Here is a 27465-nt window from a genome sequence, read left to right on the forward strand (position 1 = left end):
CCGAGGAGAAAGCAATTCGTTTTTTGATTGGCCCATCGCCCCCGCCGCTTGACCTACTCCGTCCTTTCTGTTCATCAAGTTTGGTTGAGTTGTTTGAGAGTTCATGTCAGACTTAAAGAAGCGTGAAAAACTCGCGCCTTCACACATTATGAGCGGTGAGTTCACTTTATTTTATCTGAGTGTGTTCATCGGCTTTAATCATCAGTAAGGACAACTGTACTTTATGGGGTTTAATGCGATATTTATGTTGTCAAACACCGACATCGATTCGCCCAAAACACTAATGTTGTTCGTATATTTACTGCTTAAGTGACCGTAAACAGCAACGGTCGTCTCATAGTAGCTAACAGGAGCCATTTGAATAAGTTCGTCGTGAATTTGGATGATTTTATTTTATTATCTAAATTGAGTGGCCGTAATCTTGAGATTGTTCGCCAAGTTGTGGAAGTTGAGTTGATCATTACAGCGACCTACATTGAGTTATATAACACGAGCGACGATAAACAACACTTATACGATCACGAAAGTAAGAGTATGGATGTAAGTGCTTCTGATGACGACGAAGATTATGATTAAGCGAATGAGTATTAAAGTTGTTTTAGTTAAGTAATATGGCCTCTTAACGCGTGTCAATACTCCTCTGAAGATCCGTGAACACGCTAGACAAAGACATATGCTGCTTTGATGAGTTTGCACTGAGTTTATTTATGTTGACTGTGTGTCAGATCAACAGCAAAATCAAATGGCCGCGCTGGTGGAGAACGACACGAGCTTCATTCAGAAGAGAAACTCCAGCACGCCTCAAGTGAGTGCTCAAGTTGGTTCTCGTTTATTTCAAAGCATTATAACTGTTCACTATAGAGTTTGACGAGCTCACTGTAATAAATGTATCTGCCTTGTATATTATGCAGTTGTGAGTTTTGAAATGAAGGCATGTCTGATAGTGAAGTAAGTGCTTGAGTCACAGTGACTATCTGCCACTTCCTGCTGTGAGCAGGTTCACTGTGGATTGTGGGAGGGAAATGGGTGTATCAGGAAGGAGAATCTACTTTTAAAACTGTCACTGAAAATAAAAGGAGACCTGGGCTGTGTTTCTTAAAAGCGTAATACAAGTTGATATGCACGCAAATGTGACTCAAATACGACTTTTTATTTCTTTATTTTTTCCTCGCATGTTACTCAGACCGGTATTTCTAATCACAGTGTGAACAGCACAAACCGATTAAAGTTGTGCCACTTCCACATGTGGTACTAAATCCAATACAGGTCATATGTTTTTGCAATGCAACCTCAGTCTGAACAGTCTTATCTAAATTATCTCACATTTGTCAAAATTCAAAAGTCAGTTTCAAAAGGTAGTCCGTGAAGGACAGTGGTGTGTCGTAGGTGAAGTGACCGCTCTATATATAAGCAAAACATAAGGGCCCTTATCATACATTTTCAAAAATTCTGCTTTCTTTTTTCGCTTCATCTTAAGTTTTTTTATATATATATATAGCCTGCGCAAATATATATACATTTGCTGACATCTGTTGCTGATTACACAAAAAATAAACCCATAATGACATACTTTAAATGGATAGTTAACCCAAAAATTAAAATTACCCCATGATTTGCTCACCCTAAAGCCACCCTAAATGGCATTCGAGTTATATTAAAAAAATGTCCTGGCTAATTTAAGCTTTATAACGACTGAATGGCAGCCTAAAATTTGAAGCCCTTAAAAGTGCATTTATCATTTTAAAAAGTGCTCCACACAGATCTGAGGGATTAATAAAGGCCTTCTGAAGGAAAGCGATGCCATATGTGTAAGAAAAATATCCATGTTTAATTTGTTATAAAGTAAAATATCTAGCTCCCGCCAGACCGCCTTCCGTATTCAATTTGAGGGGAAAAAAGCGTAATAATGCTTGGAGTAGCATTTTTTTTTATATTTACAATGGGACAATAACAGTAGTATTGAGGTTAGAAAAACCAAATAAATGTAATAAGGAATATTGAATGTAAAATAGTACTTGGTCTTCCCTGAATAAAATAAATGCAGATAGTTCACCCAAAAATGAAAATTATCCCATAATTCACTCACCCTCAAGCAGGCCTTACAAAACATCTTAAATTGGTTCTGATTCAGAACGTTTTAATTTCAATATTGTGGCATTAAATTAGGGATCTATTATTTCTGCGATGCAGAAAACATTGATGAGTTTGCCGATTCCCTTCATAAAAATGTTATTTTCTGTATAATGGTGAATGTCACTGAATTTGTCAACTTTTGGATGAATAAATCAAAAGTAGGTCAGAACACTTAAAGGGATCGTTCACCCAAAAATGTCAATCGTCATCATTTACTCACCCTAATGTTGCTGCAAACCCGTGAGACTTTCCTTTATCATATGAAGTGATCAAGTCTAATCAGAAAATTTGTACTAAACCACTGATTCGTGTGGTTTCGTTTTACAATCTCTATGCACATTTTGAAGCGTCAGTGTGGGAGTTGCTTAGACTGTCAATGGAGGGACTGAAATCTTTCTATTTTCATTAAACATATCTTCATTTGAGTCCAGAAAAAATAAAACAGAATAAGCTATATAACAAAAAAAACAAAAAAACAAAAAAAATCTGATTTCATGGGGCCTTATTGAAATAGCAAAATTCAATTGCATGCACTGCAAAAAATGTTCTTCCTCAGGAAATCTTTTTCGTTTTTTTCTTTTTTTACAAATTTAGAATGTCCTTAAATCAAGATACATTTAATGTCATGCAAAATGAAAATTACTTGCATTTGAATTAAGTTGATTTGTATGTACCCATTGGCAGATATTTGTTCTTGTTTTAAATATCGAAAATTGTTTCAGAGTTAAACAAAACCAATTAATTGCTTTGTAATTGTACTTAAAACACACTCAAACATACATGTGCAAACAAACTCACCTACACAAGTCACAAACAGATCGGCGGCCGGGCACACACACCTGACAGACTGCGCGGTCTCAATCGAGATGTTGGGCTGCTCAGTCTCCACGACAGGGGCTGAATCCGAAATCGACCCCCTATACCTTGAAATAGGGCATTATTTGAAGGGACGGCCATTTGTAGTGTTGTCCGACACCATAGGGACATGTTCGAGTGCAGTCATTCAGTCTCACGTTCTCCGCAATAACGAGTGTACAGCCGATTTACACACAACAGCTGTCCGACTTCACGCACTCGATCGTCTTCATTCACTCCTTCAAGTTGTATTAGTGAACAAAAGTAGCGAAAGTAATTTGTGTCTTAAAAGTGAAAGTTTAAAGATTGAGGTTTCACTGAGCGTGCTCAAACTTTAATGCACAAACCAATCCCATGCATCATCACCAAAACATCCTGCCTCTCTTCCTCACGTTAACTTTATCCCATCATCCTACCTAGATATTTCCCTCTGCTGGATACATAGGCATTACAGTTAATCTACTGCATATCAACAGTCTATCTATGATATCAACACAGGGAATAGTGACGTATGCGCGCACGCAGTGCGTGTGTGTTCGCGCCGATCTGTTCGCGCCTCATATGTGTGTGTGTGTGTGTGTGTGTGTGTGTGTGTGTGTGTGTGTGTGTGTGTTCGCGCCGATCTGTTGGGGTGTGTGTGAGTCTGTGTGAGCAAGAGAGTTTGTGTCCACATGTTTGGGTGCGTGAAGTCGGACAGCTGTTGTAAATCGGCTGTACACTGCGGTGCAACGTGAGACTGAACGACTGCACTTGAACATGTCCACTATGATGTCGGACAACACTACAAATGGCCGTCCCTTCAAATAATGCCCTATTTCAGGGTATAGGGGGTCGATTTCGGATTCAGCCCCTGTCATGGAGACTGAGCAGCCCAACATCTCGATTGAGACAACGCAGTCTGTCAGTGTGTTTTCCCGGCCGCCGATCTGTTTGTGTAGGTGAGTTTGTTTGCACATGTATGTTAGAGTGTGTTTTAAGTACAATTACAAAGCAATTCATTGGTTTTGTTTAACTCTGAAACAATTTTCGAGTTGCGTTGTGGTAAAAATAGCTACGGGTAACGCCAGCTGATTGAGGAGTTCAACCAATCTACGTCATCAACCTAGAACGCAAACAAAATGGCGCCGCCCATGGTCCAAATATAAAATCGATTTTTTAAATAACGTAGATCTTTCATGGGTTTTCTACTACATAATTCAGTAAGAGACATCATTTATGTTATATTAAGCCATACAAGTCTCAACACCAGGGGATCCCTTTAAAAAATGTAGGAGCACAGTCAAAAATTTAGGAGCACTTTTTGATCAATAACACGCATTCCAAATATAACTTTTACATTACAGTAGTGGTTTTCAAACCCTGGGTCGCGAGACTTAATAAAAAGGGTCGCCAAGACTAATTAAGGAAAATCAGTCTATAGGCCTATATAAAAGGAATAAATACATTAAATATATTTGACTTAAATAATTAAAAGATTGACACAAAAAAAAAAGAAACGTGACAGTAGCTGCTGAGTTTGGTTCATAATCGCGAGGCACGGCACTCCTCCATCACAGAATGGAAACCCAGAATACAGAAAGCAAAACTTGTTTTCTTTATTTTACAATAGCACAATGTAAGTAAAAATGTATGAATTTTAAACAATGACCATCTCTTATCTGTATGACCAAAATTACAGATTTTATTTGTTTCCTTCTCATTCGTGAGGGCGCCTAATGCGCGCACAACATATTCCAGCATTGCAAACTTGACATCGCAGTCAGTTCATTATCAAAATAAAATAGCCAACCTAATATATAAAAAGTTACACAGCTCAGTTGAAATAGTCAGTAGTAGCCAACAATTTGTGCCTTTCAGCGTAAGCGCAGCTCCAGTGTGGTTTTCCCAAGTAGAGACCTGCGTGGGACGGATTTTTCATGTTACCTTCTCCCACTCCCGTCCGCAACAGGTTTTGTCCCACTCCCGTCCGCATAAAAGTATTTAAAAAAAATCCTGTATGTCCATGACATTATTTCAAGTAATTCAACGTAAAAGCAAGTGTGTGCATGCATGGTTTGGCGTGGCAGAATATGCGCAAAGTGCACTCCCGTCATAATTCCAAAAAATGATCTCAGTTCACGTTATCAATAAAAAAAATACTGCACAATGAATCTTCCATAATGTCTACACTTTCTTTGTTATAATCAGAGGATTTTCCAGCATACAGAACTATTTGGAGAGGTGAGTGGATTCTATCTTAAATGCTTTTGTCTGGCCATTGAGTTGTAGAAATAAACACATATTGGTTACATTGCACAACCCAGCAGAAAACATGTTATAAACACAAACAGAAACACTGCCTATATGCTTGTGCCTGTAAATCATTTTTATTTTATTTTAGTTGTTCTTGTTTTTTGTTTTGTTTTTTGCAGTAGATGAATAACAATTTATTTGCTTCTAGATGTTTTATTTTTAGATATTTCTATTTTGCGGGAGTCCCGCAAATAGTTTTATTCTCCTGTTATTCGCACAAACACGAGTAGTTACCTCTTGCCCGTGGCCGAACTCGGCCATCAAATCTGGTCCCGCGACCCGCACCGCACTGTGTTGGGTCCCGCGAGTACCGCAGTGCAGGTCTCTATTCCCAAGCACATTTTTGCATATGTGTAGCGGATGTTTTTTGTTTTTTTTGCATGAGTATACCTATTGGGACGCGAATGAAGTACAAAGCCTATAATACAAATTGATTTAGCATCTAAATACATCGCGAATATGGAAACATTTGAATTTGAATGAGGGAGCTACGTGAGCCTAACGCTGGTTACTTTTAGTTCCTCAATAAATTATTTCGTTTTGTCTTTATAGTCATACCCTTCTTATAATTTTTAATTCTGAATCTTTTCTAAATACCGTTAAATTTGAAGGATTTGTTGTGGAGTGATGGGAACTAAAATAACCTATAGCTATGTTTGTGGTGTGTATAATGGCCCTCATTTATCAATCTTGCGTAGAAACGGGTGTATATGTTGGCGTAAGATTATGCTTACACTCCTCTCACCGCCTAATTTATGAAACTGTGCGCACCTCTTCAATTCAGGTGTACGCAATACTTGCCCTTGATAAATCCCGCGGCTGAAAACGATCGTCATTAGAATAACACGCCCCTATATATTCAAGTCTCTGCCTCCCGCACGCCCTCATTTTACGCCATGGACACACGGAAGACGGCAAAGAAACGAAACTTCTCCGACGTGGAGATCGGGCGCGCTCAATCATCTCTTTAGTCCACTTAGTCAGGGCACTGATTAGGACATAAGTCAACGGGCTGACTCCCTGATCAGTGCTCTGACTACTGAACTATTGAGATGATTGAGACGCGCCCATCGAGACCCTCACCAGGGAAGTGGAAAAAAACCCGAAATTGTTTTATTTGGGAGTTTAAAGAGTGGGATTAAAGGCGCTCACAAAAACAAAATATGGACCCAAATTACGAGTAGCTATTGTTAGTGTGGGGGTTGAGAAGTGCACTCCAGCAGTTTAAATAGCTGTTTGGATGATAAATTACCATCACAATGCATTATTTTACAGCACGTTTTGAAACAATTAGCATTTAATTTCGTATCACGGCACATGTATTGGGGTGTACAATTGACGTTCATGTTACTCAAACGTGCGTACACCACCTCCTGAGCTGGCGTAGGATTTGAGCGTGCCGTACGCCAACGTCCATATTGATAAATCTCAAAGTCACCGTGGGTTTGGGTGTACGCTGGAAATTTGGTGTACGCACTTTTGATAAATGAGGGCCAATGTTTGTAGTGTTATTTCGCTTTATTTACTGGTATTATTTCTAAATGCAATCAAATGCGACTTATACGTGACTGACTTGTTTTTCTGTCCCTCTCAAAATTCTTGTTGGTTAACCAGTTAATTAGCGTCCCATATATAGGCTTATCTATCAAATTATTGAAGATCAACTTTGCGTTTCGAACGCGTCAAGGATCAGAAGTAGTTTGTGTGGAAAAGTGCTGAGCTGAATATTTTTGCCATCTAGTGGTTTAATTGAGAATACAGTCAAATGGCCCATTGTATATAAGTATTCTTATGCTTTGCTTGACTTATTTGAATATAAATGGTTGTAGGCCTATATATGACAACAACAAAAAAAAGAGGGTCGCTCTTAAAAAAGTTTGAAAACCACTGCATTACAGAACGATATTTGTCCCTTTATGTTCATGTCAAGGGGCATTTTTACCATTATAAGAGCAATGTTTTCTTATCTTATTAAATATATGCATAATTTAAAAACTTAAATGATGCATTAAAGCTACACTGTGTAACTTTTTTAGTTTATTCTTAGCTAAAATCACTTAGTTCTTTCAAAAATATATGTACTCATTAATGTATATTTACTTCTTTCAAGTAATAATGTATTCTCGTAATTTTATAATATACCATTGAAAATACATAAGTGTTGAGGGTTCGGATGGCGGTCGCCATGTTGCTCCTCCATCTTGAAAGTACATTTGCCAAAGAGGGACATACCCGTAAATTCAAGCTTCGCTTTTCGCGTTTTTACACTCGATGGCACCGTGTCGAATGTGAAGAGGAGGATTGCTTGAGGCTGCTATATGACGATGGAGGATCATCACTCTTAAGCCCCTTTCACACTGCACGTCGGGCCCGCAATATTCCCGGAGCATTGCCGGGTCGCCTTCTGTGTGAAAGCAACCACGTCCCGAAATTGATTACCGAATTCGACTCGGGTCGGGGACCTAGTAACATTGCGGGATATGTATCAGAGTCGCCAAGGAAGCGGAAAAGAGAATTAAGACGGCAACGCAACGGGCAAATCAACAAGACAAAAGTAAATATTGGAGTGGCCTTTCCAAGATGGAAAGAGCTCATGAGGAGCAACGATTTTAAAAAGAACGCCGACATTGCCTGCTTTCTTCTCGACAGGTAATATTAATTCAGCCTATTTGTGTATATTGGAAGTTTTTGTTGCTTGGCTAATTATATCATGGTGTGCTGTGCATAACACTAGAACGACGTCTAGGATAGTTTTCCTCGCGTCAATGATGAAAAAGTATTGTTTACCTTATAACATAAATCCGTGTTCTATGACGGATAACATGAGATTAATATTTTAATTGCATTATAATTTGTTTGCCTTACGCTAGTGGTGTTGTACAATATACAGAATAACGATAGCACTGATAAAAGTTACTTTACTAAGATTAGCTTGCATTCATCTGGGAACCTGATAGCTGATGTTAGCAATGAACTGGTTAAAAATAACGAAAACGTAAAACTATTATTCATTTTACATAGATTCATTTGATCATAGATCACTTGGTAAATTAAATAACTGCAAATTATAATAGTTGTCAAAAATTACCTCATCACTTGAGTTGACGCAACACTCACCGAAGAGGTCGAACTGAAAGCCATGACTAAATCGGCCACCGTAGGAGTTGAAACGAAATCGAAATTGAGAGGAGCAGAAACTATTATACACTGGATGGTCATATACCTTTTCACCACTAGATGGGAGAAAATATCACACAGTGTAGCTTTAAAAACTTAAATGATAAACTTTAAAAGTCTAATATTTTAAATAAAAAGTCCATGCAAAGTATAAATATGCAAATAAAACCGCCAGTAGATGGCTGCAAGTCTTAATGTGTGAGCCATTCATACTTGTTCAAAACAGATTCATTTTAATCGAATCACTTGGGAGATGCTCATCGGTTCTGGTGTGTGTGTGGCTTTGATTTTCACGAAATAGACAGTATTGTGGCTAAAACGTTGTTACTTTATATCCACTACACATTTTACATCACATATCTGCAATCATGCCAATACTCGGAGCAATAGCAATTCGTAACTTTTGGCGCTCTGGTGTTTAATACGTAGAACTGCATGCGTCTTGCGGAAGAACATTGCAGCCCCAGAGCAACTTCTCTCAGTTTTGTCTATGGCGAGTTGCGCAGTTACTCTGAACCGGAATAAAATAGTCAGAATATAAACACTCAATTTATGTGTACCATAGTGATACAGGATGAGACAAAAACACAGTTTGGAAAAATGTTCATGATATACTCGCTCATTATATACATTTAGTAATTTTTTAAAGTATTTTATTTTTATGTGTAACAAAGATTAAAATTAAGACCTCAAGGGCTTTTGTAAATTATTAATGAATTAATTTGGTGGCATTTTTGCCCTAAGCCCCAGTTCATTTCTGAGCTTGTTTATGATCATTCAAATGTGGTATTTCCAGTTAATTTTGATTTGGCTGCAAATCAGCGCGAGGCATCACACCCATTTCACCTTGTAAACAATCTTTGTTTGAAATGTAGTCTGTCGCACGCATTTTTGCTGACTGAAGGCATAAAAAGCAGTTGATTGCAGTAGGAAACATAGCCTAACAGTTTCTCAGTGTTGATGCACTCTGGGAGTTGTAGTTTTTGTTCCGATTGTATTACACATCTATTCATGTGAATCGATCGGGTCTTTTGCACCGTGCGGGTGCGCCTAAATATTTTTTCACAGTCGCACGCAGAAATTTTCAGGCGCAAATGTTTGAGGATTGAAAACAAACCTGGAAGAGAAGACAATGCAGAATAAAGTCATAGTTTTTTGTTGTTTTTGGACCAAAATGTATTTTCGATGCTTCAAGAGATTCTAACTAACCCACTGATGTCTCATATGGACAGCTTTGATGATGTTTTTATTCCCTTTCTGGACATGGACAGTATAGTGTGCATACACTTACATACACTCTCGGACTAAATATAAAATATCTTAAACTGTGTCTGAAGATGAACGGAGGTCTTACGGGTGTGGAACAACATTAGGGTGAGTCAATAATGACATAAATTTCATTTTTGGGTGAACTAACCCTTTAAAGGCAGATTTTTGCACTTGAGTGAAAGTTGTAGAAACCGGACAGTTAATTTTGGGTTCATCATCAGACAATTTTTTTATCAGAACATGACAAACACTTGTCAAACAGGTGAATATTTCGCTAGTTAAAGGTGGTGTAAGTACTTTCTGGTAACCGATGTTGATATTTTAAGTCACCAAAACAAACACGCCCCTATTTTGATAGCTTCACCCCACACATGTACGCAACGCAGGCAACGACTACGGTGAAAACTGTTGTGTCACTTGGCCAAGCAGTGTGTGTGTTACCGTGGTAATCCAGTCTGAATGTTCAATGGTAAAGTCATCCCTTCCATCCCAATGACACAAACACAGTTCTAATGAACCACTCCATAGCATGAGCACAATTATATTACAGTTATGACAAGATTAGAAAGTTATATGGATCATGAAAAGAAGAACCAAAGGAAACACATATATTAGAAGTTTATTATCTTACTTTTTGGGCACACTTTGGGAGCTGACGCTTAAAACAGACAGTGGTTTATGGGATATGTAAATGAATGGGTCTTTATCGTCTCTGAAGTGAACGGCAATACTGTTGCACATGGACAAACAAGCAAACATGACACACGAGCATATTCAACCAAAAGCGCCAGCATATATTAGTTCTATGAAACAAAACAAAATCAATGTTACTCGCCTATCGAGAAGAAATAAAGCAACCTCGGCTGATTGCAGGTCCTCCCACTCCTTGAGTTCTCTCCAGCGCTGGAAAGGTGATACTTTTTGCCTGATAATAAGCTGCCGTTTGTTCAAGACATATTCCACATTTGTTGGCAAATGTCTGTCCTGTGTGGCGTGCCTTTTGAATAATGACGTGTAAGGAACATACTCCCCATCATTAGTAGACATGCACATATAAATTTGTTCATACAAAAGCTGTAACATCTGTAAAAACAGTAAAAAAATTATAGGGTAACATATAAATATGCTGACTATTTCAGTTAGGATTTAAATTAACCATTGGTCTTCCATTGAATTTGGATCATGATAGCCACAGGTAAAACCATGCTACTATAGTAAAAAGTAACTATTATTTCCATAATATTTATAAAAACGATAGCCTAAAGACATTTATGCCCCTATTTTACCGATCTGAGCGCATGGTCTTTAGAAATAAGTTTATTGATCTTTGAAAATGTGGATCTGCATTATTATGCCAGTGACATTATTTTAGATGAAAATGGTCTCAGAACAACATTATCGTTTATCACAATAATTTCTTGGCCAATTTATCATCCAGCAAAATGTTGTCGTGACAGGCCTAATTTTTTCAATGTTTTAATTCAAATTTCTGTGCTTGAAAAATACTGCTAGATAGCTAAAAATGACTTTTTATTTTATTTGCCTTTTTTCTATTGTATTTATTTGTGATGTTGCTTGTAGGATTCATTTTTTCCTATTTTCTTTATTTTTATTTGACAGTAGTCCTTTTTTCCCCGAGCATATATGGTTAGCACATACACATTTTTTTGTAACTATTGAAGTTCTATCAATAAAAAATGCTTGATTTCACTTATGCTTTCAATTACAAATGTTTACCATGTAAACTATCTAGGTGATCTAATGAAAAAAAAAACAATAACAATGATATCCAGAATGGCTCAAACGCATGTTTCCCTCTGCAGGACTCGCAGCAGCCGTCACCTTTAGCACTGTTGGCTGCCACCTGCAGTCGGATTGACGAAAACGACACTGTGGAGCAACAATCACGGCAAAGCCAGGTACAGGACACACAGATCGACCTACAGCAGCCTCATCTGTCACATGCCACTAACGGCTGGCACATCATCCCCGCAAGCTCCAGTAGTGCAACCTCTACCTCTGAGGACAAAAGCAGACAGACAGGAGCTATGGTGCAACCGCAGTATGTGATGGCGTCCTCACAAAACCTACAAAGTCAACAGCTGCTCACCGCCCTCTCTGGTGTGATGCCAAATATCCAGTATCAGGTGATCCCACAGTTTCAGACTGTAGATGGACAGCAGATCCAGTTTACTCAGACAGCCCAGGATGTGTCATCCACAGCATCTGGGCAGTTTCAGATTGTGGCCTCACCTAATGGTACCCAGCAGCTTATCGCCGCCCCTGCGAACCGAGCTGCTGGTGCTGGAAACATCTTAACAGTCCCTGGCCTTTTTCAGCAAGCAATACCTCTGCAGAACATCAGTCTGGGTGGTGCTGTGCTGCCCAGTCAAACGCAGTTCCTTACTAACATGCCTGTACCACTGAATGCTAACATTACCCTTCTCCCAGTGGGCTCTGGTACGGCCGTCGGACCCGGAAGCGAAGCCAATGCTGGGGGAAATTTAGGAACTTCTCAGCAGCTGCTCCAGTGCACGACATCTACAACTCCAATGGAGTATTGCACTACTTCTACCAGCACACGAACGGCTACATCAGGCATTGTAACACTAACCCAGAGTAGCAAAGGGGAGACGGGAAAGCCCTTCCAGAACATGTCCATAGCATCTGATAATAGAGACGGACAGAAACCGTGCCAAGCACAGATTGTTATTCAGCCGCAGCAGGTCCTGCAGACCGTTCAGCCCGGCTCGGTCTCAGCCGGTGGTCAGATGTTTGCAACTCAGACTTTGTCTCAGGATGGAGTGCAGAATGTTCAGATCCAGACCATCGCGAATGGAAGCCCCATCTTGATTCGTACCGTTGGTCCAAATGGCCAGGTCAGCTGGCAGACCCTTCAGTTGCAGAGCCCCTCTAATGCCCAGATCACACTGGCACAGCCTGGGACAGCTGGAACCATGCAGCTCTCTGGCCTTCAGACCATCAACTTAAACGCACTTGGCAACGCAGGGCTCCAGATGCATCAGCTGCAGGGTGTTCCCATCACTATCGCCAATACAACAGGTTAGTCTACTTTTGGTTTTGTTAATTCTATTCTATATACATTTGTACATTTGTACATTTGTCATTTTGTGATACCAGACTGCGCTGAGTGTGGAGAAATGTCTCTTGTTATAACCAAAATTACACATCTCTTTGCACTTAGCTGATTTTCTCTTTTAAAGGGATAGTTCACCCAAAAATGAAACTTTGATGTGTGTCTGCTTACCCCCAGGGGCATCCAAGATGTAGGTGTGTTTGTTTCTTCAGGAGAACACAAATGAAGATTTTTAACTCCAACCGTTTTTCGTATAATGCATGTCAATGGGTTGTTTTTATGAGAGTAAAAAACACGAGAGTGAACTTGCAATTAATTCAGTCTCCTTTACTCGTTCAGTCGTGTGCTTCTCATTCACGTTAGGCTTGTTTACATCTGATCACATGTCCCTGTGACGCAGAATACAGCGGTATTTTGAGCATTTTATATGGTTGATGGGCAAAGTATTCTTAAATGCATTAGGCATTTTTTTTTAATAATTGTTGATAAATTATTATTCATGGTATTTTGAAGTGCCCACAATAACATTATAGTGCATATTCATTATCGTGATATATCATATATTACATTACCAAATATCGGCACATGTCTACCTGGGGGTGGGCAGATAAACATAATTTTAATTTTAGGCAGATCTATTCCTTTAAAGCCCAAATGCAAGGCCAACTGCATAGTGGTGCACTGAAATACTAACAACTGAAAATATTCTGCCAAAACGGCAAAGAAAAAAAAACTCTTACACAATAATGCAGTAAGCTTTTGAGCTTTGTTTGATATAAAACACAGACTGAGCTTTTAAATGCTGTTCATTTTATTATAAATTCAAACAATACATGTGGATTTAATGCTCTTTATTATGGCTTGATAGATCGCTGTATCAGCCTCAGTTCATCTCGTCCTCTTTACTACTAGTCATAGCACCAAACAAACCGGAATAAACATCAGATGGAATGTTGAAAAAACTGCACAACTTACTGAAAGGAAACATGTTTCGTGTAATCAATCAGTGTTTCAACCGCTATTAAAGGGATACTTCACTGCCTTTTCATTTTAAACTGTTATTCCCTTAACTTAAACGAGTTGATACATACCTCTCTCGTCTCAGTGCGTGCACTTAATCTCTCTGACGTGCGGTCATGATCTGATAGCATTTAGCTTAGCTCCCTAAGCCCAGTTCATTCACTATGGAACCAAACAGAGATCAAGTTAGAAGTATCAAACACCTCCACGTTTCCCATATTTAAATACAGTTACACGGGTAGTTGAACGATCAAGTATGGTGACAAAATAAAACGTGGCGCGTTTCTAATCGGATTAAAAAGGAGAACTATAATGTATGGCGGAATAGCACTTCTGAGAGTACTTCGGCTCGGCGCAGTAAAAAGTCCCGGCCGAAACATCTTCCCTCACATCTCCCTATTGACAGAAATGAGAGAGTGAGGAGGAGGTACATTTTGTCAAATGCGCCCTCACTGCGGATAACGGTTTAAATGAATAAACTTTGAGTGTTGATCAAGAGTTTTGTGCAAGCAATTTAAGGTCGCGAGACTCTAGACTCTTGTCCCAAATATAACAGGCTTCATTGCTGTGGTGTGGTAAACATGGAACATGGAAAGCTTGGAACTTTTCACTGACATGGTAAATAATCACACCAGTGAAAGCAGTGCATTTATCCTTTATTCATGCAATATCTCTTCAGTCAGTACAGTAGCCTACATTTTAGGAATGTTTCTGTTTAACATTAAATAAAATGAGGCATGGTACATAGCTTGCATATAACTTCATCTCGCGGCTCAACAATTTTGTCTCCTACCGAACAAAATCCAACGTACTTCCAGACATGGCTTTTTAGATTGAGTTAAAATCTCTTTCTCTGCTGCGGTCGAGTTGGGCTCTACACTTTCTGCCATCTTCCCTGCAAGACGCGTCCACTTTCAGCAGTGCTAGTGCGACTCCTGTGACCTGTCCCTGAACCCTCAGGCGCGCGCTCACTCGCAAAGCAGCCAGCCACGCCTCCACTACCGCAGCGGGGGATTTTTTTCCGCCATTTTTTATTTTATTTTTTAATTCGAAAATTAATTTTCACCTTCGAAATTCGTTTTTTAAAAACTATTCGAATATATATATTCGAATTTAGAATATTTGTTGATTCGTTGTATAATTCCAGTGATCTCTGTGTTCATTTTGATGTGAATAGAGAGTAGTGGTGCACTGATCACCAAATTTGGGACTGATCACCACAAATATTTTTTTTTAATAGGATCATGAAACTCCTTGCTCAGCTCTTCTTTTTTAGCCACACTTTTAATATGCTACATCATTAGTTTAAAGGATGTGTATGTTACGTTGTGGCTAACTGGTACTGCAATCACTTTCAAATGACTGCAGAGCGGTGTATCCCTCTCCCCCTGGATGCCGAATCACTACTGACTTCGTGATTGGTAGATAGGTGGAGGGCGGAGCTTCAGGCCAAAACATCAACATCAGTTGGGGCCTTTCTTACATACAGTTCCTTTAATAATTAATTTTATACCTTAAAATATACCACACTCTAAAATCTCAAGGCAATTTGTTTCCAGGGTCATTTAATACTTACCAAATACCTGCACAATGTGTGTCTGATATGAATAATATATAGTATTATATAGTCTGTAATATGATGTACTGAACGTTCTGTTCACAATCGTTTGATCGTAGAAAGGATTAAACAAAAGTGTTATTTCTCAGTCATGGAGTAAAACACGTGCTTGGGAATACTTTCTAAAAACTAAACATGGCTAGATGAAATATAGAAATATTTAAAATTATATTTTACACAAATAAAGAATGCACATTTTGCTGGGAATTAATCCCAAGGCCTTAGCCATTTCTAATTCAACACAACCAGTTACAGCTATGGAAACTTGAGATTGTGTGCAATAGATATGAGGCATCATTTATTGTAAGGAAAAAGGATCACAACCATCTTCAATGCAATTGAACATCCCAGTAGCCAAGTGCGATCATCTATTTGTTTACTGCCAGCAGCAGCCGTTCCCTCACATTTGTCACTTTTTGTTAATTAACTCTGACTTTCCTGGCTGCTTGTGGCTGTTTTTGAATGTGTGTGTGTTTGTCATGTGTAGAGGTGTAATGTTTAGTGTTTGTTCAGGTGATGTGAGTGGTGCGGGTGGAGACGGTCTGGAGGACAGCAGTGTGATGGATGAGAATGTGGAGAGCAGCCCGACAACCACCAGCAGACGCACGCGCCGGGAAGCCTGTACCTGCCCATACTGCAAAGATGGAGAGGGACGGTATGTCTCAAAGCTAATACCATACTTTTCTAATATCAGAGGCTTGTTTGCTAGCACAAAGTTTCAACATCCACTCCATTAAAGGAGACATGCAGTATACAGGTGCGCTGTTTAATAGGAAGTGAGAGTCTTGGGGGGGCCATTTACACAGAACACGTTTTTGCAGTTAAAAACTCAAGACACAGGTCAGTGGAACAGGAAGAAATCTAGAGAGTTTTTTTTAAAAGGTTAACTACAAATTTACAAATACAAATACGCATTTGGCAGACGCTTTTATCCAAAGCGACTTACATTACATTCAAGGTACACAGTGTTGTCACGATACCAAATTTTTGACTTCGATACGATACCAGACTAAAATACCTCGATACCGATACTAAATCGATACCACGGTAAAAACAAACAAAAAACAGGTAATATGATTAATATGACAACGTAACTTATTATTCATTGTTTAATTGTTTTTACAAAAAATTAACTTTGCCAGCATGTTCCTGCCCTGGTTTTTGACCATTCCCTCCTCTTATTTCTATAACTACATGCCAGTGTGAAGATCTTTACAGAGATCATCCTTATCAATCATGTTATCATTCACTTACCTTTCACTTCTCAACAGGTTGGGATGACGAAAATCTTATTTTATTATACGAGTAATTTAATATATTTTATTATTTAATTTTATAAATATAATATAGATTTTTAAGATAAGATAAAAATAAGCAAAAAATGCAAATTACAAACTAGGGATGTCAATTTTCACAAATTCCCATGATCGATCGTCGTTTAAATTAACGATCAATTAATCGATTAATCGTTAACCATAATACTGAAATATGCGTCTAGCAGTGGCTTATAGCCGACAGCATGACTGGATGTGCAATGCTGCTCAAAACGCCATGTTCTTCACCAAATGAATGAGAAGGATTTTTTTATCTAAACAAAGGGCTATGGGATTGTAAAATTAGTCAATGTTATTTATAATTTAATTTAATTACTTATTTAATACCCAAATATAACATGTAATACAACACGAACGCCGCCTCAGATCTGTTATACATAATTTGTGGACGCACTTGCAAGAGCAACGTGCTGAAACGTCACCTAAACCCAGTTAACTCAAAACGATTTATTAAAATATTGTTTTCATTAATGTTATGTAATGTGACAGTCCCAATGATAGTTATTATTAGTCGTGCGTTGCTGTTTGAACAGCGCGAGCTGAAGCTGATGCGCTGAATAAACACTGGTAAGTTAGGCAAGGCACTGAATCTCTTTGTTAGCGCATTATTTAACTCAACAAAAAGCTTCCTATATGAGATTAATCAGATTTATATAAAGTTAACAAAATATTACAAATTATATATCTTCACAAAATGATGCGAATGGACAAGTGAACTTGAATTGAGTTGCTGATATTCATATTCAGAACGGGAGACGCGCTCTTCCTGGAACAACACTCTGAACACGTCACCTAAACCCAATGACTTTACAACCATTTATTAAAATAGTGTTCTCATTTCTGTTATATAATATGATCGTCCCAATCATCGTTAATATGCATAGCTCTGTATGCGCTAAAGCCGAAGCACTGAATGAAAACCATCACTGACTGAAGCCTTTTGTTAGTGCGTTTTATTTCGCTGAAAGAAATGCATCCTATATGATTGATCACATATATAACGTCACAAAATAAATGTAATATTACAAATTACTTCAGCACAATCTGATGCGAATGCACAAGTGAACTTGAACTAAGTTACATGCGCGAGTCAGAATGCGTGATTCATGTTGTGCATGCGCTCTCCCTGGATCAACGCAATGAAACACACGGCAAATAATTAACAATCACAATGTTTTATTACAATAGTGTTCTCATTAATGTTGTGTAATATGTCAGTCCCAATCATAGCCATTATTAGTGCTGTTGGACCTGCACGCTGAAGCTGATCACCGCCACGCTTTTACCGCTCACCTCTAACGTTAATTATTAACCAAATGCATCCTTACGAGATAAATCAGCTAAAGATAGGCCTGCACAATATAAACACAATATTACAACTTACATTTGCACAAAACAAAAGGCTGTGAATGCACATGCAAGCTTGCAGTCATGATGAAGGTGTAACTCCAGCAGTAAAATGGTTCCAAATAGAACTAGAGCACGCTCGCTTCATTTTTCCTCCCGTTTCCTCACGCACGCGCATGACCCTGCTTAATCGATGATCGATAAGTCTTATCGATCAAATGTCTTATCGACAATTAATCGATCATCGATTAATCGTTGACATCCCTATTACAAACAATATGACAAAAACAGTTCTTTATTTCTCAGCTTCATTATAACAGTAGCAAGTCAAGAAAGAAATTAAATAATCAAATATAAAACTGCTTACTTAGTCAGTCTACACTCTATAATTTAACTTTACACTGATTCTTAATAAATATATTTTAGTTATTTAGCCAAGCATGTGGTGTTTTTTTTTTCATTTTTCATTTTTCATTGTTTGTTTAAGATTGTCACAGAATAGGGTCTGGCTTAAGACCTACACGGATCTAATTACCTCAGCTGTAGGCTACATGTTCACTAAAGATACTGTGTTTACCTGAATACTCGCCAAACCATGCATTTTTACTTATGTTTGACCATTCAAACCCAAATAATAATCCGCGAAAGAACTGAATGGCGATCGCATGTTTGTTGTCTGAAAGGCGTGTGCGCGCGCTTCAGGTCAGAGTCCGGCAGCGCGAGCATGTCCCGCGCAACGCTTTTTCTCCTCATGCGCGCATATTTCTGTTGCTTTCTCTGTCATGCGCTGTGCGCATATATTCAACTCTTCTATTACTTCCAATTAGGGATGTCAATTTTCACAAATTCCCATGATCGATCGTCGTTTAAATTAACGATCAATTAATCGATTAACTGTTAACCATAATATGCATGCACAGCAGTGGCTCATAGCCGACAGCATGACAGGATGTGCAAATGCTGCTCAAAACGCCTTGTTCACCAAATGAATGAGAGGGATTTTTTTATCTAAACAAAGAGCTATGGGATTGTAAAACTAGTCGATGTTATTTATAATTTAATTAAATGACTTATTTAATAACCAAATATAACCTGTAATACAACACGAACGCCGCCTCAGATCTGTTATTCAGAATTTGTGGACGCACTTGCAAGAGCAACGTGCTGAAACGTCACCTAAACCCAATTAATTCAAAACGATTTATTAAAATATTGTTTTCATTAATGTTATGTAATGTGACAGTCCCAATCATAGTTATTAATAGTCGTGCGTTGCTGTTTGAACTGCGCGAGCTGAAGCTGATGCGCTGAATAAACACTGGTAAGTTACACTGAAGCTCTTTGTTAGCGCATTATTTAACTCAACAAAAAGCTTCCTATATGAGATTAATCAGATTTATATAAAGTTAACAAAATATTACAAATTATATATCTTCACAAAATGATGCGAATGCACAAGTGAACTTGAACTGAGTTGCTGATATTCATATTCAGAATGGGAGACGCGGTTCATGGAACAACGCTCTGAACACGGCACTTAAACCCAATGACTTTACAACCATTTATTAAAACAGTGTTCTCATTTCTGTTATATAATATGACAGTCCCAATCATAGTTATTATGCATTGCTCTGTATGCGCTAAAGCCGAAGCACTGAATGAAAACCGGTAGCCATCACTGACTGAAGCCATTTGCTAGTGCGTTTTATTTCGCTGAAAGAAACGCATCCTATATTATTGATCAGATATATAACGTTACAAAATAAATGTAATATTACAAATTACTTCTGCACAATCTGATGATAATGCACAAGTGAACTTTAACCAAGTTACATGCGCGAGTCCGAGTCAGAATGCGTGACTCATGTTGTGCACGCGCTCTTCCTGGATCAACGCAATGAAACACACGGCAAATAAACCCAAGTACTTAACAATCACAATGTTTTATTACAATAGTGTTCTCATTAATGCTGTGTAATAGCCTATGACAGTCCCAATCATAGTCATTATTAGCTGTGCACTGCTGTTGGAGCTGCACACTGAAGCTGATCACCGCCACGCTTTTACTACCGCTCGCCTCTAACGTTAATTATTAACCAAATGCATCCTTATGAGATAAATCAGCTATAGATAGGCCTGCACAAAATAAACACAATATTACAACTTACATTTGTACAAAACAAAAGGCTGCGAATGCACATGCAAACTTGCGGTCATGATGAAGGTGTGACTCCAGCTGTAAAATGGTCCCAAATAGAACTAGAGCACGCTCGCTTCATTTTTCCTCCCGTTTCGCGTTTGAGCCGCACGCATGACCCTGCTTAATCGATGATCGATAAGTCTTATCGATCAAATGTCTTATCGACAATTAATCGATCATCGATTAATCGTTGACATCCCTACTTCCAATGTTTAGTGAACGTTGAAAGCAGAGCTCTGCACACATGTCCACTTCTGACACCTGCTGTCACACACCCTCGCACATTAACAATACAGCTCATGTTAGCGCTATCCTCCTTAAAGTACCGGTACTAATAATAGTCCATATCGTACCATTTGTAATAGCAGGGTATCGCAATACTTTTCTAGTACCGGTATATCGTGCAACACTAGGTACACATTTTTTTTAATCTTTTTTTTTTTTTGTACATTCTTGCTTTCCCTGGGAATCGAACCCATGACCTTGAATTTTCTATCGGCTTGCTTTACTGGTTGAGCTACAGGAAAGCTCTTTTAACTTGAGCACTGTGTTTTGAAAAGCGTGTCATGCGTGAGATGTCCGTTTGGCTTGTTTTCATAAAAAAAGTGAGAAAAGTAGTGCAGTGGATAAAATGCGTTCTGTGTAAGGTCACGTTTTACCAGCAAATGTCCACAACAACTGTTATTCACTCCCTGGCCACTTTTATTAGATATACCTGTCCATCTGCTCATTAACACTTATCTTATTAGCCAGTAACATGGCAGCAACTCAGTGCATGTTGTTGACATGGTCAAGACAATCTGCTGAAGTTCAAACTGAGCAGATAGAAAGGTTTCAGCTGATAGATAACTCAAATAAGCACTTGTCTCAACCGAGGTCTGAAGAAGAGCATCTCTGAACACTCAACACATCCAACCTTAAAGCAAACGGACTACAGAAGCAGAAGACACTCCTGTCAGCTGAGAACAGCAAACTGAAGCTACAGTTAACATGGGCTCACATAAACTGGACAATAGAAAATTGGAAAAACGCTGCCTGTTCTCATGAGTCTCAATTTCAGCTGCAACATTCAGATTTAGGGTCAGAATTAGCTGTAAACAACACGAAAGCATGGGTCCGTCCTGCCCATGTATCAGCAGTTCAAGCTGTTAGTCGTGTAACAGTGTGGTCAATACTGAATATACTTGGTACGTTCTGGCCCTCTTGGTACCAATTGATCATTGTTTTAAGGCCAAAGCTGACCTGAGTATTGTTTCTGACCATGTCCATCCCACCTTCTGATGATCTACACAGTATTACGGTATACAACATTAACACGATATTGAAATAAGTTGCAAAAAAAGTGTTGTTATACTATATAGCAGGTTTAATAACTTTCTTATAACAAAAATAATCCAAAATTTAAATACAATAAAGCAATACACAAAAATGTATAAAGTAAATAAATATTTAAAACAGATTAAAGTGCAAAAGAGTTATAAAGAACATTAATTGCAACATGAAAATTAGTTTTGACCAAACAGACAAAATCAAGTCATATTGTAGCTGTGAAACTAAGTCTGAAAGTTGAATATGGATTATTGAATTTAATAATGAAATTGTGTATGAAATGTTTTCTTTTGCACATCTTAAATATGCAACCATATTGAAGCTCAGCCCTGAAAATACAATGCATTAAAATTATAATGCTGTTAATGCAGTTCATTATTACTCAATGAGTGCAATTCAACTTGCTCTTACTTCAGAGACATTGAGAAAAATATTCAAGTAAATGTCATGAATTTCAAAATGTGTCCTCTTACCTGCTCTTATTACAGCAATGACCCCACTAAGAAGAAACAGCACATCTGTCATATTCCTGGATGTAGCAAGGTATATGGGAAAACGTCTCATCTACGGGCACACTTACGCTGGCACACAGGAGAGAGACCCTTCGTTTGCTCCTGGTCCTTCTGTGGGAAACGTTTCACACGGTCCGATGAGCTGCAGAGACACAAGAGGACACACACAGGTGAGTTTAGCGTGATCCTGGCACTGGAAGTTTGCTGTGTGTTTCAGTTCAAGCCCATTTTCGTTTGAGCGTGGAAGGCTGGACAATATATTTTTATATTTTATATATATCTTGTGTCAATTAACTTTTTTTCCCCATCAATGTTTACAAAAAGCGAGTCAGTGCCAGCATTTTTTTGATCATAGAAAACTTTCATGAATATTTAGTTGTATGTAAACCCCTTTCTGGTTTACCTGGATCTTAGCTTGTTTTTGAATCTGGAGATTGTGCCATTTCAAAAGATCTGTAACATCGCCACCTATCGTATGATACCGATGCAAAAACTTTTCAATGGCATGAAAGAGTCAAGAATTACAGAGAATTCCATCAATGGCAGGGCAATTTAATAGAGATTGTGCCATGTTGTTTATATTGCGGTATTAAAAAAAGCTGTGAAGCTTGCAGGACACCTAAAATGTATTGAGACATTAGTGCATTAAAGGGGTCATGAACTGGCTTTTTAAATGTTCTATACTGTTGTCTGAGGTCAACTAATGACAATCGTGTGGATTTTACATTAAAAAACATCATAATGAATAAGTAATGAGCTATTTTCTACAGTGGATTTGAAGCTCTTTCAAGAAACGCTGGGTTTTGATGGGCGTGCCACACTGGAGACTTCAGCTAGGCTAGGATTGGAGAAGATTTGCATATTTAATGAGCTTCAGCTCCCCAGTCAGTTCAGGTCACATGAGGGAGGGATTTATTTGAAAGTGGAAACTGGAATGATTCTCTCGATCACAGGGCATCCTCCCCCGATTGACTGGAATGTTATCTTTTTATTACTTGGCCCGCCAGATTGGTGGATACAAGCACGTGCCCTTCAAATATAAAGTCAAGCGAGTGAACAACGCACATCAAGAAGAAAGTTATTTCACTATTTAAGATTCACTGTCCTGCCGAAAGAGCTTTTTTGGTACCCCGTCTTGAAAACACATAGCCGTGGTGCATTGGACTTTGCAAGCCCTGGCCCCATACATGTCCGAGTCTGATCCCATATTACAATGAACCAACAACACAAATAAAGGATTCTCCAGTCTTTGACAGTGTGCTAAGTTATGTTCAGTTAGACACGTACACATAATTAATACGATCTGTACCAATACATTACTGTCACATATAAAAAAAACATGTTTTACTCCCATCAGTGTGTTACACCATTCCTGTCCGATCCAATATATAAGGCGTGTTTTAATCTCAATATGTCTGCAAATCCAGCTCGACCTGTGTCTTGTTGACAAACGGTTCTGCATTGAAATGAAGCAAACAAACGTGCAATGTCTTGCGCACGTGAGGTGGAATGTCATTTAAAATAAAGTTTAACCACTCATTCCTAATATTAGAATCCGAAGGAAGCTTATGCAAAGACTGTGTTCTTCCGCAAACAGGCATAGAGCAATATCTTGCCATCTTCGGCATGTTTATTGCTCTGTAGCGAGATCCGTTTAGCTCGGAGTCGGTGGGTGGGGCTACAGAAGCAGGCGTATATAATGTTGAGGTGGTGCTTCACCACACGTTGACATCAAGGGTTGGCATATTCAGAGATCGATCATTTGCTGGGCATGGTGTCAATAAAAGCTTTTCTTTGACTAACAAGGAAGTTTTCAGCTCTGAAAATTACAGGATACGATTAGGGCTGCACGATTTTGGGAAAATATATAATTGCGATTATTCAGGTTAAAATTGCGATTGCTATTTAAAATGCGACTAATTATTAATTTCTTTTTTTTAACGAATGAAGTGTGTATATAAAATTGTGTTTATATATTATTATGACTAATAATAATTATGATTTATTACTGCTAAAAAATATATAAAAAAAAAAAGAAATATTACCATTACCATAACATTTTCATAATTAAAAATAGAGTATGTTACAATAAATATAACAATTTAATAATACTACTACTAATTATAATAATAATTATTGTAATATTTTACAGAAAACCTATTTTACACAAAAAAAACTGATGGGTTACCTATTAATATGCAGAAAGCCTATGACTAAAACATTAGAAAGGCTTAAGCCTTAGGAGTTATTGTAAAAAAAAAAAAAATGCCTCTGAGAAGTAATGACATGAGTTTTCAGGAAATCCCTGATGTGGCTAACGCTATAGGATAAATAAACAGAAGATAGAAACGCTTTGATTAAACATGACGACAATAAACACGACTGCAGCAAAATATGGTGTATTTGAGTTCTTCAAGCCGTCAAGGGTATTTTCATAAGTATATTATAATGCAGTACTGATTGACATAGACTTCATCACTGCATCGTCTGCCTCATTCTGTGATGAGAAGCCACATCAGCTCACAAACACTCGACTGGCGATATGAAGTGAGGTAAAACATGTTATTAAATGTGTCTTTTGTTGAACAGGTTTGTGAACGCTTCACTAGTTTGTGAAGATGTTTGACTCCTGCTGCTTTTTCAAATGCACATTATAAGCGACGCAAACTCGCAGTCTATTAGACGAAGCTGCGTTTATTCCTGATCACAGAGCTGCTCTTCGCTTACACACTGGGCATTAAAATTGCAGCCTTTAAGCTTTCATAATCACACATTACCCAAATCGCAATTGCGGTTCGATTTCGATTAACCCTGCAGCCCTAATCACGATGAACTTTTATATATCAAAAGCTCAAGGGAAAGTTGATTTTTGAAGTGGTGCTTATTTTGAAGTTGACTCAAACTGTTAAACTTGTCATTTGTCTGTTTACAGGTGAAAAGAAGTTCTCATGCCCAGAGTGTCCCAAACGGTTCATGCGTAGCGACCACTTGTCCAAGCACATCAAGACCCATTTGAATAAGAAAGGATCTGCAGGTGCAGTGAGCGCCGCTGACAACACCGTCTCCACTGTGACCACCACTGACAGCTGTGCAGCAGGTGATGTGACGACTGACCAGCAGACTCTAGTTACTATGGGCACGCTGACATCCGAAGGGTTTACGCGGTTAGAGGGCAGTGGCATCAGCGTCATGCAAGTCACAGATCTGCACTCCATCAATCTGAATAATAACAATGGCTATTAATGCACTATGGGTGGCAGGAGTGCAGTTAGCATTTTGAGAGATCTGACTGGGAAGAATGAATGCGCTGCAGTTTGTAGGCATTAAAACGGCAGTTCAGGCACGGAGCGACAGCCATGAAAATGGTTTCACAAGGGATAGTAAGAGGTGTGATAGTGCATCTTAAAGGTGCTTGTTAACCTCATCCTCTTTGAGACTCCAGCCTCCTCCTTTTTGCATCCCTTCCATGTATATTCTAAGTCCAAGTTTTTTTCAGCTTTCTTTTCCCCTCTTTTACCGATTCCCTGAACTGAAATTGTGATGTGATTCATGTAAGCATCACTCAGTGGTCCACTTGACGTCATGAAGTGAGGAGATATTGGGTTACAACAGAACATCACAAACAGAAAGATTAAAAAAAAAACTGTGTGAAAGTGATATCATAGTCATCTTTTTAATCTTTAATACTTTACTCACAAGCCATCATGCTTCAGTGTATTAATCAAGATGAAACAAAAAGATTTGATGCTTTTTGTATATAAGTTATATATTTTTTCTAAGTATGGAAAACTGCATATTCTGAAATTACCTTTGTTTTGTAAATGTATGAATTATGCAGTCTTAAATGTCAGCATTTTTATATTATGTAGATGGTCCATAACGTGTTTTTTTTTTTTTTTTTTTTTTTTTGTATTTAGTTCTTTGTCTTGATATACAACACATTTAAGTTACAGTAAATACATGCAGTTGAGTTGCTTAATGGTAATTGTCCCAGTTTTCTTGGTCACTGTGGTCTTAAACAGCCATGCTTTGTTTATAGGGAAAATGTTAACCAGTTAAAAAACAAATGCCTTAAAACCTTTATTTAGAGAGGGCTCTTTTATGAGTTGGAGTTCAAACCAAAGCTCTTCACTTTCCATTACATGTTAACTCAGGTGAATGTTACTCTTTTGGTGTTAAGCATTCATAATTATTAAATTAAGATGAACTTCAGAAAGACTCCTGGCAGTTTTTTATGCTTGCTAATCCCTATTTTGACACCGTTTAAAGTGACATCTCATCTTTCTATAAACTTGGTGCAGGTTTCTCGTTTGTGCATATTAAATTGTATCTCCTTTTTAAATTTGTGATAAGAACATTTTGCAAACCAGTTTATGTATCTTTATTCCTTCACGTCATTAATGTTTACATTATTAAAATGCATAGATTCTGACGACGGGTAAATAGAAGCAGCATTCCATTTAATCCAAGGTGTTACTCATTATTACCCCGATGTCATTTGTGACCCAAGATATGATGAATTAAACAGTGCTTGAGTGCTAAAAGGTTGTTTTTTTCCCATCGAAAGGTACTACTGCAGCACCACCTGAGGCAAAAGTGTAAATATAAAAGAATATCTAAATATTGGCCAAGCACAAAGTAGGCACAAGAAGTCATGCCAACATGGCTGGGAGCATCAGACAAACTGTAACAATGAGCAATTAAAGACATGAAAATATGGCTGGAAAATCATAAATAGTCACTGGTAATATGATTTATTGGATTATCATTGTTGACCAAAAGGTGGTGCTGTCATTAAATTGATGTGGCACTGACCATTCAAAGTTTGGTGTAAATGTCAAAGCATTGCAGAGATACAGCCTCAGGTTTTTTTTTTTTTGCATCATGCCATTAAATTTGTTGCTGTTGTGTACGAAAATGGTTTTGTCCATCATGAAATCCATAACCTTTGTTCTGAAGATCATCTGACACGGATTTGGTAAAAATCAGACAAACGGTCTTGGAGTTAAAAGTAGGGTTATAAATAAAAACAGGGACAGGAAGTTCAGCCGACTATGGCACACCCAAGCGGTAACTTCCCCCAGATTCTGTTGAAGCCAAGCCTGCAGTCTCCCTCTCATTTACTGAAGCTTTCGCGCCCCCCCCCCCCCCCCCGGTGACCGGTCCCAGTATAGCCGCCCCTCTGTGATTTCTAATGGACGCGAGGCAAATTAAATAATAAAATTACACTTCAAAAATGTTTTCCCCAAAGTTAGTTTATGTCACTGAAGGCAGTTATCATC

The 27465-nt window shown here is 38.3% G+C and overlaps 1 protein-coding gene across 3 annotated transcripts; it reads left to right on the top strand.

Annotated features, from left to right (window-relative positions):
- Positions 1-53: 53 nt before the first annotated feature.
- Positions 54-26678, top strand: sp1 (sp1 transcription factor). 3 transcript variants are annotated; one of them, XM_067430999.1, is made up of 6 exons: positions 54-155; positions 726-805; positions 11550-12789; positions 15975-16116; positions 22160-22353; positions 25116-26677. In XM_067430999.1, exons 1-6 carry the CDS (start codon positions 104-106, stop codon positions 25424-25426), a joined length of 2019 nt encoding a protein of 672 aa, XP_067287100.1. In that variant the 5' UTR covers positions 54-103; the 3' UTR covers positions 25427-26677. The 3 variants fall into 3 exon arrangements, with proteins under 3 accessions (XP_067287100.1, XP_067287101.1, XP_067287102.1); XM_067431000.1 differs by having other exon boundaries at positions 87-155; positions 734-805; positions 25116-26678; XM_067431001.1 differs by lacking the exons at positions 54-155; positions 726-805 and adding an exon at positions 5189-5208.
- The last annotated feature ends 787 nt before the right edge of the window (positions 26679-27465 follow it).

Source organism: Pseudorasbora parva, chromosome 22 (genome assembly GCF_024679245.1).
Source record: "Pseudorasbora parva isolate DD20220531a chromosome 22, ASM2467924v1, whole genome shotgun sequence".
Classification (NCBI taxonomy): Eukaryota; Metazoa; Chordata; class Actinopteri; order Cypriniformes; family Gobionidae; genus Pseudorasbora; species Pseudorasbora parva.

Coding starts and splice junctions, on each gene's coding strand:
- sp1 (XM_067430999.1), top strand. CDS start 104: ATGTCAGACTTAAAGAAGCGTGAAAAACTCGCGCCTTCACACATTATG. Junction 12,790..15,974: donor CACTATCGCCAATACAACAG/GTTAGTCTACTT, acceptor GTGTTTGTTCAG/GTGATGTGAGTGGTGCGGGT. Junction 16,117..22,159: donor TGCAAAGATGGAGAGGGACG/GTATGTCTCAAA, acceptor CTCTTATTACAG/CAATGACCCCACTAAGAAGA.